Source organism: Myodes glareolus, chromosome 7 (assembly GCF_982192425.1).
Source record: "Myodes glareolus chromosome 7, mMyoGla1.1, whole genome shotgun sequence".
Classification (NCBI taxonomy): Eukaryota; Metazoa; Chordata; class Mammalia; order Rodentia; family Cricetidae; genus Myodes; species Myodes glareolus.
Window position 1 is genome coordinate 45,575,558 of NC_142032.1, and position 12,048 is coordinate 45,587,605.

Consider the following 12,048-nt stretch of genomic DNA (forward strand, 5'->3'; position numbering starts at 1 on the left):
GCCATTTGTTATACAGTACTGATTATTGGAAATGAAGACATTTTTCACTTTTAAAAGTCAGGGTGTTACTGTGTAGCCCAGGCTGGCCTTAAACTAACAATCCCATTGTCTCTCTCTCCCATATGCTAGGCACCTGGCTAACATTGTTAGAAGATTTGTATCACTAAAGACCAGCGGTGACAGAAGGCAAGTATCAGCTTGGCATGCTCACATCATGAGAGCACTTTGCTAGCTGGGACACCAGAACTGCTTCCATAAAATGTCACTTAGTTCCCAAGAAAGGCCAGCCCCCAACACAAACAACCCCCAGCAATTTCTGTCAGTAGTCTCCAGTGCATCAGTGAAAATATTTCCTGAGACCAAGAATGTTTGAAAAGCTAGATGCTGTAAAGCCAGCATCCTCATTTCTCCACAGAGGCAAACAACGGGTCTCTCGACTCAAATGGAAAATGGCATCTTCTTTTCCTAGTTCCTAAAATGAGCAAACTCACCTGAGTTCCAGATTCTCTGTACATCACATAACATCATTTCCTTCAAAAAATTTGTGGCAGACATAAGACCAACAGGACTAACTAGATCCATTAGATGCCCCAAAGTAGCTCTTCCAGTACTGAGTAAGGACCTTAAGTACTTGGCATTCAACCAAAGCACTTAGCAAAGCTTTTTGTTCAGACGTTCACCAACCCCAATAGGAAAACATACATTCACAGCTAGAGCCAACTCTCCCAAGCACCCAATAGGAAGGTGTGCATTCACATATAGAGCAACCCTCCCAAGCATCCAATAGGAAAGTATGCATTCACAGGTAGAGCCAACCCTCCCAAGCATGGTACCTTATTCTGCTCACACACATATTGTATTCTCAGGGTGTCCATTGCTCTGATCATGGCTTGCATGGCGGTGAATATGTTTTGGTAAACCAGCTTGGTGAAGCCCTTTCTGTCTTCATCACTGTAGCCAGACCCATGGATTATCCTCATTTGCTTGATAAAGGTGCTTTTCCCACTTTCGCCAGTTCCTAAGAGAAAACATGAGTGAAGAACAGTTAGTGGACAGACTCCTAACCTGAAACCCTGGTAGCGGAGTCCACACCACGGGTAACGGTGCAACGGGCTCGCAAAGAGTCTACCAGAAGCTTTATGAGGCAGTACATCCCAAGCCCCGGGAAATGTCTTCCCATCTTCCTTTCCTCAAGTCTTTGAAACAAGAACTGTGTGTTTGACGATCCTGAACCCTGAGGCTTTGCTGCTCATATTGACAGTGATGGGGCCACTTCAGTGCGCAGGAAGGATCTGAGCAGCAGAAACAGTTGGGGAAGAGGAGGATAGTTAACTTGCCGACATGTGCTTGGTCCTTGCACAACGGAGCATCATGCTCAGTGATGCCCAGCGTCGCCTGTGTTCCAGTCTACATTTCACAAGGCCTCCAAAACTCCTAACAGTGGCCTGTGGTACCAAGAAGCAGAAATCATTGAACTATCCCATTGGTCTTTATTACACAGGGAAACCCAGACATGACATAGAGAAAACAGGATGCCAAGATTCCATATTTCTCTCAGATTGAGATCCTGCTAGGAAAGTAGTAAAAATATTTATACAATGAAGCTCAAACATTTTCTAATATTGTCTGTGATAAATGGAATCAACTATATGAGATATAAATATCTATAAATATATGAGATATAAATCAGCTATAAATCATAGCTGATTTCCAAATCTACCTGTTTCTTTAAAATTTTCGTTAACAGTTTAGTTTATAAAGTTTCCAGTTGAAATGAAGGAAACTATCTCCAAACTAAAATTATTCATGCTATACCCTTTAAATAAATGTACTTTTCAAAACACAAAGTACATTTTATAATTTGTTACAAAGAGGACAGTTATCTAGTAGTACTTTTGACAAAAGGAAATATTATCTGTAAAAGCTCAACTAACACATAAAATTTGGCTATAGCAAAGGCCAAAGATTACTTTTCATGAAATGATTAATTAATTGTGACTCTCTAGTGACTAACTTCCCAGTGTCTCAACACCACACCCAGATGTACAACTGTCATCCAATTCTATCATCTCTGGTACTTTATTGACTCTTAGTCACATCCATGCCACGCTGTGCATATTTTTTTTTATATTTACTTATAGAGACGTGTTTTCCGGAGTAGGAGGCTAGAATACATAACAGCTACCAACTTGATTAAAGTCAGTGGCTTTTAAGTTTACATGGGCTTCCCTGCACACCTGACCAGGGCTGCGAAACTGTGATTAAGCCTGGAGCAAAGGCCCAGGTGACACAAAACTTACAGGTATGTTATGATTCTTCTGTTTAAAACGAATATCTAGGATTGACCTTGTCAGTTCACACACACTTGCTCTTCTGTTTGTTTCTTCATTTAACCCTCAGTGTGTTCCCTTCCCCTCAAGACAGACAACGGTGGGCAAGAAGTCCTGGTGGTGTGGGCCTCTGCCCTCAGCGCCCTTTCCTTATGGTGCAGTTCTACACTCTACTCCAGCCATGCTGGTCTGCCCTCATACAGCTCTTCCCAGAGCCCTTCACACAGGTGGATCCCTCTTCCTGGCGTTTACTCTTGGCCTTGCCTGTCCTTCCCTCCCTGATCAGGATGTTTAGTATCTACCCACAACTATGATGGATTTTCCCACAGAGATTAAATTAATCAAGATACTCCCTCACAGCTGTTACCACAGGCTAGCTTTAATCTAGACAATCTCTCACAGGTAAACCCGAAAGCCTGCCCCTTCAATGTCAAGTTGGTAATACTAACCATTACACCAGGACTGGCTTTCTTTGTGCTTGGTACAGTACCTGGCATTTGGTGCCACTTTGGTACCATATTTATTAAGATAAATATTGAGCAGTGCTTGATGTCAGTTGTCTTTCTCTCTCGCTCTCCACCTAATTCTGTTCATTTGTTTTTGTTTTTAGGTTTTTTTTTTTTTTTTTGAGACAGGGCTATATCTGTGTGTAACAGTCCTATCTGTCCTGGAACTAGTTCTTGAAGACCAGGCTGGGATTAAAGGCGTGTGTGCCACCACTGCCCGGCTTCTTTCCAGCCTATTTTCTGAGTCAGGGTTTCTCACAGAATCGGCAGTCCCCAGAACTATCAAGGCTAGCTGGTGGGCCAGTAAGTCCAGAGCTCCACCTGCCTCCATCTGACCAGCTCTGGGATCTTAGCCATGTGCCGCCATGCTGGCTTTTCACATGGGTGCTGGAGATAGGAATTTGGGTTTTCAGACTTATACAGCAAACGCTGTATTGGCTGAATCATCTCCCCAGGTCCCTTCTTAATCATCTTATCTGGACAGTTCAGTCCAGTCCTGTTAAATAATTCAGCACTGTGTAACAATTGCCAGACCCTTTCACTCCTACAAAACCGAGTCCCACCCCAGCCTTGGGAAACTCCCTTCCTTTACGCTTGGTCAGTCTCACTGTTCCTGACACCTACCCTACGTGACTTTATACAGTCTTTGTTCTTTTGTGGCTGGCATATTTCAGATAGCATCCTCAGTGTGTGTCCATGTTACAGAGCACTCAGCCATCCTTTTCTGAATAGCAAATCTCTGAATTTTTCAAATACAAGAAATTTCAAAAATCCACCAGATTGCCCCTTATCTACACCACCCAACATATGGGGAAAGAGGATATGCCAATTCCCTGTGCCTAGCCTGTGCTCCAAGTGTGTCAAAGGACTATAAACACATAGGTAAGCAAAGATAAACCCTAGAAGGAGCCATACTCTGATAGTCAGTGACCTCTTCTGAGTGCTAACTCAATGCTGATATAGACAAATATTAAAATGGTCACAATGCTGGGGACTCTACCCAAATCATCTCCTTTCATCTTCGAAGCACTCTGTGAAGTAAGGACTTCCGTCTGCAGTAGGCAGGTGAGAACCCTGGGCTGTCGACTGGTTATGTAAAGTCTCCAAGCACACATAGCAAGCAAGACCTAAGCTTGATTCTCTTGGACTCCACTGACAGCTTCTACTGTCAGAGAAGACCTGGCTCATAAACCAAAGGACCTGGTGATACCGGCCTAATAAGGGCAAATTTTAAGTCCGGTCACACACTATGTAAACCCCAGCAAACCACCATCATGCAGATACAGCCTGCCCAGGTCCTGCTGGGATGCGCTCAGAACCTTCTTGGGAAGCTCCCCATGGCCATGTGAGTCAGGATCGGTGCTTTTCTTTCTGCTATTCGGCTCTCATATTAACTGGGTTCTCCTGTCTCCACCCAAAGAACTGAACAAAAGCTGAGGAGAGTACACATCCCTCTCCTAAAGTTACTATCATAGCCTGGCCCAAAGTTCTAGGCCAGATCAGATCTTGATTCCCACAGAATTCTGGGGTGTGCTCCTCCTGGGGGTTTACAATATTCTCTTCAACCCAGCAAGGCTGAACTTCTGGTCTGGTGTCAGTTCATCCCAAATGAACGTTGGAAGTCCTGTGTTTTACAGATGAGGAAGCTAATGTGAATGTGGAGACCGTGTAACTGCTTTCAGCAAGTTGTAACTGTGACCTTGAAGCCAGAACACTCACTCCCAACAGCCAGAAATTCTACAGCAAGATAAGGAAGCTCCCAGGAGCAGAGGTCATTCTGTTACAGAAAGCCAAAGACAGTCATAAATGTTTCAAAACGCCGCTGATTTCTTCCTCTGTATTTGGCCATTAAAAAAATATTTAGAATAGTTTTAAGATTAAATGAAAAAGTGCTAATAATAATATCATTATTTTAAAATACCCTTTAAATATTTGGTTTCAAATGTCAGTTGTTCAGTTAAACACATGCACACACACACACACACACACACACACACACGACAAAATCAGATGGGTTGGAGGCAAAGAAGAGACTGAATGACGCTGATTACTGAAGGCCGTGATCGAGAAAACAGAAGCCATTTGGTGGGCACGCGCTCACTCTCACTGAAGCTGCCACACAACCCAGCTGGTGCCACCCTCCTCCAGAGGAGAAACAAAGAATCATCAAGATTAAGCAGGTTGTTCAAGTTTGTGCAGTGTGCTAGTGTTGGCCTGGGTCTGCACCTAGGTCTGCATAGATGCTCTTCCCATGAGAGTTTGGTACTTTCTAAACAACGGGCCTCTTCCCTACACAAAACGGATCACAACAGAGGAGGCTTGCTCTCTCAGGGGGCTGAACTGTCCTGGAGCTGAGAGGGCTCCAGCAGCAGGGGCCAGCAGGCAAGAGGGAGAGAGGGCAGGTAAGGACATCTTGCTTTCTATAATGGCAGCTGTGGCAAGCAAGGGCTGCAGGGACTGATCAGCTGAAGCCAAGGATCTGAGCTGATCCATTTACCTGCCCCAAACAGAAATCCACCCGAGAGTTTCCCTCATTCATTCATTCATTCATTCAGGGAAAATAAAAAGAACACCCAGAGGCGAGGCCTGATCATGGGGCTGGAACTACTAGTGGCTTTTCCTGAGTGGGTTTTAATTGAGGAGTGGGTGGCTTAGCTTTTCCCCCTACTTTAGCCAATTACCTTCTAAAACATGGGTTTGGGCCCTTGGTGCTGGGCTAAATGTGTCCCTCCAGAATGAGCCTGCTGGGGCTCCTCCTGAGAACGGAAAAGAGAAGGAACCCACAGTTCACAGCAGAGTTTTGGTCTAAACAGGGGCCAAGCATTTTGACTGGGAAGTGAGTTTTGTTGTCAGCTTGCCAAGGATTCCCTCAGGTCTGGTGAGGGCCTCCTCCCAGGCAGCTTTTCACCCAACTCAGCATGAAGCAACACAGAAGAGGGAAAGAATCAACTAGTGGGTCCATTTTTAGCTTCAGTTTTCAATACAAATAAGGGAAACGTCACAGGGAATCGGCGCTTCTCCGTTTAGTTTCCATTTCGGCATTTCCATATTTGAAAATAAAATTCAGTGATGGCTGCGAAAGTAGGGTCATAAGCCACCACATGACACCCCAGCCAACAAAGACACAGCAGTCTACACAACAGGTGTCATATATGATGAACTATATCAAACACCCAGGTACACGAGAGGCTCTAGGATTAAAATGAAACTGAAAAATTCCCATCATGCTGTGTTGTCACTGTTAGCGGCTGAGATAGGCTCAGGTGCACAAACACCACTGTGTTACAGTTGCCTGTAGTACTCAGGACAGTGGTATGTTGCATAGATTTGCAGACTATACACACAGCCTGGGCAGGTAGAGATTGTATGATCTAGGCTTGTGTAAGTATGCTCTATTGTGTTTGCACAATGGCAAAACTGCCTAATGTGTTTTTCAGAATATATGACCATCATTTAATTAGGCGTGTCTGTAGTTTTCAGTTCTTCTCAATGTCAAGAGCCTGCTTGTGTGAGATGCTTGCTTAGCCTCATCTCACGGCAGCTGCCTTCTGCTGTGGAATAATCCTTCTGTCCACTGAGAAGATGTGTTGCTCTCATGGTTAATAAAAATTTGATCAGTTTATGGCTAGGCAGGATTTTCAGAGTGGAGAGACTGCTGGGGAGAAGAAGGGTGGAATCGGAGGAGTGGCCAGGAGATGTAGAGTGAGCAGGAGGGGAGGTAAACAGGCCTCAGGCGGCACACAGATGACTAGATATGGGTCCACTTAAGTTATAAGAACTAGTTAAAAACAAGCTTAAGCTATTAGCTGAGCTTTCGTAATGAGAAGTCTCCGTGTGGTTATTTGGGAACTAGGTCAGGACAGAAAAGTCTGCCTACAGCTTCCATACTAGGGCCAATGGATAACTGCTGGCAAGATACTCAGGCAAGTCCCAGATTCAGCAAAGGACCTCTATGCCTTCCTGTCACTGATTGCTGACCTCTTAGCAGGGGAGCATCGAAATCCCCCAAGTCTGAAGTTCCACTCTGGAGTTTTCATCCCTTTTCCCTTTAAGTAAGAGCTTAACTTTCTCAGAGCTGTGTAAACAAACATGCGTCTCTTACTGTTCCATCATAGCACATAGAGCACAGCAGGTGTAGATAATGCATGTTCTAATCTTCCCACAGACTTCCTGCTGACCGTGGGTGAGGGTTTGGGGCCTCTGACCTTGCAGGGCTGGGAGATTTTATACAGTAGTGTTCATGACCTCACTGCCTAGTCATCTGAGTCCTAAGACTCAGTCATGTGTGTAAGGATATTATGATTCTGGCATATCCATATAACACCTGTTCGATTACCTAATATTTTGCTTTATCTGTTGTTCAAATAAGCTTTTATGGGCATGAAAACCCTGCATTGTGTGTGACAATCAAATTAAATATAATAAAACCTATGTCTTTGGAATATCCCAGCAGAAACAGCTCTCCTCGTTCCAGTTATATAGGTGCATCGTTTTGTGAACCTCTCACAAAGGACTGTCCTTTGTAGGTGAAATTGTCACCCCTACTTTTCAATCAATATTCTTTCCTGATCTTTAGCTCTTCTTTCTCCAGAGGCCTCTGAAATTCCATGCAGGAATGTCACCTAGATATAAAATAGCAAGGCTACAAACTCATGTACCTGAAAAAGGGCCAACAAAAATGTCCGAAATCACTAAGACTCTACAGTTTCAGGACTGAGAAAGTAATACAAGGTCAAAGTTTTAATTTAATTTCAAATAATGCAGAAAGACCCATTGTGGGGATAGGGGAGTGGCAAGAAAGTTGCTTTCAAGAGCCAGGAAGAAATAGAGGCCAAAGCAAAACAAATCCTTACAATAATAGACAAAAGACACACAAACAGAAAATCAATTGTTCTAGAATTTACGCAGAATCCAGAAAAACTGGCTCTGGGAGCTAAGGCAGGGAGCTAATGAAGCTACTGAGGCAGACAGTGGCTTACAGTGTTTCCTGACCCTGCAAGCCCCGCCTCCCAGAAGCTGGTGTTCTCAGTTCAGGGTTATAGCAGACACTGGAGACAGTAAAACAAAGTTTATAAAAAATGAAGACAGATGGGGATATTTTCTAACCTACATTATCAATAGGAACATGTCCAGTGTGACCAAGTGGGCCTTTATAAACAGGGCCTTCTTTCTCAGGACAGGACATACTAGTAACCTAAAATCTATTCAGAAATGGGTATTTGGGGCTTATAGGCCTCCACGGTGATTCCCTTTTGGAAAGCAGTAGGGAGGGGGTTGCCTAGCAGAGGAGGACCTGTTGGAGATGCACAGCCAGCTTTCCCATGCCAGGTGCCTGCTGCTTGGCTTTCTGATAAAGACCTTTTCTGCCAAGCACCCTGTGGAGCTCAGGTTCTGTGCAGCCCAGAAAAACAAGCTCAGAAAATGCCGTCTGTTATCTTTAAGCCACAGCGAGTGGTTCTAGCTGCAGAGGCCCGGCCAGAGGACAGTGTTGTAACTTTGTTTGATCCTCTCCAGCTTGTCCTGACCTTGGGCAGTGGCAGTTTCTGCAGCTGATGGACTGCTGTGTTGGATCATGATGCCATTCGGCAGATACGGGTTTATGAGAAAAAATGGCAAATTCTGGGAAAAGTCAAAGAACTTCCCTGTGGGGAATGTTATTTTAAAGCATGTGACTTTTGTTTATGCTGCATTTACCTAACTCTGTGAAGTTGTGATTTTTTTTTTTTTTTTTTGCCTGTCTAAAACACCCAATGGTCTAATAAAGAGCTGAATGGTCAATAGTGAGGCAGGAGCAAGGATAGGTGGGGCTGGCTTATGACTAGCTGTGGCTTAAAGATGACAAAAGGCAGCAAGTATAAATAGAAGGAGAAACAAGGAAGGAGACAGCCAACTAGAAAACAAGGAGAGAGGACACTTGGGGCCAGCCACAGAGTAAGAAGGAAAGTGAGCTATGCAGAAGGAAGGAAGGATAAAAGCCTGTAGACAAAAGGTGGTCAGGGTAATTTAAGTTAAGAAAAGCTGGCAAGAAATAAGCCATGTTAAATCTGGGCATTTGTAAGTCAGAATGAGTCTCCATGTATGATTTATTTGGGAGCTGGATGGTGGGCTCCCCAAAAACCCAAAATAATAAAATAGACCTAATACTCCCCAAATGCAAAGTAAACCCAAGGATTGGAGGACTCATTAAAATGTAGATTCTCTGCCCCTCCTCAGCCAAGTTTCAATGGTCTTGGTAAGAACCTGAGAATATGCATTTGTGGCCAGTATTCTAGAGGTTTCTGTGGGCTGGATAGAAAGACTGTTCCATGGAATTCGCCTGGGACAGAAACGCTCCAGCTGAGACATCACGTTCAGTTGAGTTGATGGATTTCTCTACTAAGTTCCAAACTCATTGCCTCGCGAATAAATATCCTTATTTATTGGGCCCCCAAGCTCTACTCTTCCATTTTCATGGAGAAAATATTTTTACAGAAGCAATAAGATTCACTTATTCAATTCTGCCCAAGCCTCATGTCACCATCAAAACCACAGCACCTTCCCGAGCTTCTGTTCTCAGAGGACTGACTGTTCTTAACCATAAAAGGAGGAGGAGTGATGTCTCTTGCAACAGCTGAACTGAAAGCAACTGGAGACAGGTTCATGATGACTCTTTGAGACAAAGAGGTTAACACAAGGCTTTTAAAATGAAAAGGGGGAAACTGAAAGAAATTAAGTGATGAAACCTAAAAGACAGCTTAAGATTTTTTAAATGGAGAATTTAAAATACACTGTATCACTTTTGAATTTACTAAAATGACCAATTATCCTTATGGATGAGACAAGAAAAGTCATGATCCTGAGCCCAGCAGCCCCTCCCAGAGACAGATGGAACATCCAGGGTCTCAATCAACTAGAGATAAGCTGACAGCGGTTTCTGTCCTGCCCGGTTCCCGTAGTCATTAAGTACCAAAGAAATCACACAGAGGTCTACATTAACTATAAACTGATTGGCCTAGTATCTCAGGCTTCTTGTTAACTCTTATAACTTATATTAGCCCACAATTCTTGTCTGTGTTAGCCACATGGCTCGGTACCTTTTTCAGCGAGGCAGTCACATATTGCTCTGTGTATGGCTTCCTCTGTGTCTGGGTGATGCCTGCAGAGGTAGGTGGACCTCTGTGAGTTCAAGGACAACCTGGTCTACAAAGTGAGTTCCAGGACAGCCAAAGTTACACAGAGAAACCCTGTCTCAAAAAGCCAAAGATTAAAAATAAAAATAAAAGAAATAGAGGTTAAACTAAAGTCATGTAAAGATGTAAAACACACAGAGAGTCTGGATACTGTATGCTATAGTGTTGTCTTTAAGTTGATGATGACTGAGAAAGGAGCAAAAGCTGCTAAAATACATTTGACTATAAATGCTGCTGGATTAATCTAATATATATATTTTGAAAATGCTTTGACTTTAAAATTTAAGTCAAAAGATATGCTACTTTGGAGAAGAGGTTTTGCTTTTGTTTCCACAGGAAACGAGAGGCTGTGGATTCGTTCTGTGTTAAGAAATATCAGGTTTGATTAAGAAAGACTCCCTGAGAAATCTCTTATTGGAGGAATGACACAGACGTCTGAATTCTACATCCACAATAGTTCAAAGACTGATACCTGAGATGATGAAGCCTCACAGGATACTCCAGTCAGGACTTGATCATAATTCTAAATTTTCTTCAGGTCCCCATAAGATTATCAGTGTCCCCAGTCAGCAGGAAGTAGCCTGGAAAACTACACTCACATTCCCAAAAAAATGGATTATGGATGCTTGCCTTTGTTTAGAATATTGGTTACAAGTTGTTTTGGATAATGGTCAGTAGAAAAGCTAAACAAAGTAGACTAGATTCCGAGTTCTTGTTTAAAAAAAAAAAGAAAGAAAGGGAAAGAGCTATGGGACAATGGTCTATATGCTGTCACTTGTATTTTAAATAAACACTGATTGGCCAGTAGCCAGGCAGGAAGTATAGGTGGGGCGACCAGGCAAGAAGTAGAGGTGTGGCAACGAGAATTCTGGGAAGAGGGAAATTTCAGTCTGAAGGCATCACCTGACACAGAGGAAGCCAGACACAGAGGAAGCACTATGTGACTGCCTCGCCAAAAAAGGTACCAAGCCATGTGGTTAACACAGACAAGAATTATGGGCTAATATAACTTATAAGCGTTAATAAGAAGCCTGAGATACTAGGCCAATCAGTTTATAGTTAACGTAGTCCTCTGTGTGATTTCTTTGGGACTTAATGACTAAAGGAACAAGGCTGGACAGAAGCCTCAGTCAACAGAGATATCTTTTAAATTTTCCTTTAGGACCAGCAAGGTACCCATCAAGAGCAAAAGTACCCACCAAAACCCCTGATGACTTTAGTTCAGTCACTAGGACCTACACGGCAGAAGGACAGAATTGACTCCTTCCAGTGGTCATCTGACCCCCAAGGCACCCAGTGCCACATGCACACCTCCACAAAATAAACAAACCTGCAACAAAATATGTAAAAGATCATACGGACACAAAGATGCCTTTCCTGTCATTAGTCCCCAAACACGGCCATGTAACGACCATCTAAGGAACACTCCCACCTTATCAGGTTAGCATTGCTAATACAGAGATTTGCTAGAGCACATGAGGACCTGTGAAGAGGTTTATACAAACACAGCACCATTTAACAGCAGGAGACACAAGTGCAGTGTATTTTGGCAACGAAGAGGGGTCTAGGAATCAGTCCCTCAACTGATATCAAGAGCAAACATATAACCTAGACTTTGTATCATCATGGATATCAGTTTGATGAAGACATACTTTCAAGTTCTAAGTATCTGTGAGAAGTTTTGTTTTTAAAGATTTTAAGTGTGTGATTGTTTGGCTGAGCGTATGTCTGTGTACCACATGCACGGCAGAAGAAGTTCTGTTGGAACTGGAGTTATGGATGGTTCTTGCCGACAGAGCCATCATGTGAGTGTTGGGAACTGAACTTGGGTCCTCAGCAAGAACAGTAAGTACTCTGAAACACTGAGTCATCCATCTGGTTCCCTCAGTTTTAGAGCAAACAAAATTAAAGGGCCACACTAGTGATCTTTTAAACACAAGGACTTTGAATTCTTAGTTTGTAAAAGGTACAGAAAACAGTGCACTTGCCACAGTTGCTATTAATGCATTGAAGAACTCAAGTATAGAGAGACTTCAAGGTGAG

The 12,048-nt window shown here is 43.3% G+C and overlaps 1 protein-coding gene across 1 annotated transcript in view; it reads right to left on the minus strand.

Moving 5' to 3' along the window:
• Positions 1-12,048, minus strand: part of Gna14 (G protein subunit alpha 14) — a 158,051-nt gene that overhangs the window by 52,488 nt on the left and 93,515 nt on the right. Inside the window, exon 2 of the mRNA XM_087908061.1 lies at positions 834-1,018. Coding sequence (XP_087764187.1) covers positions 834-1,018 — 185 coding nt within the window. The remainder of the gene's footprint in view (positions 1-833; positions 1,019-12,048) is intronic.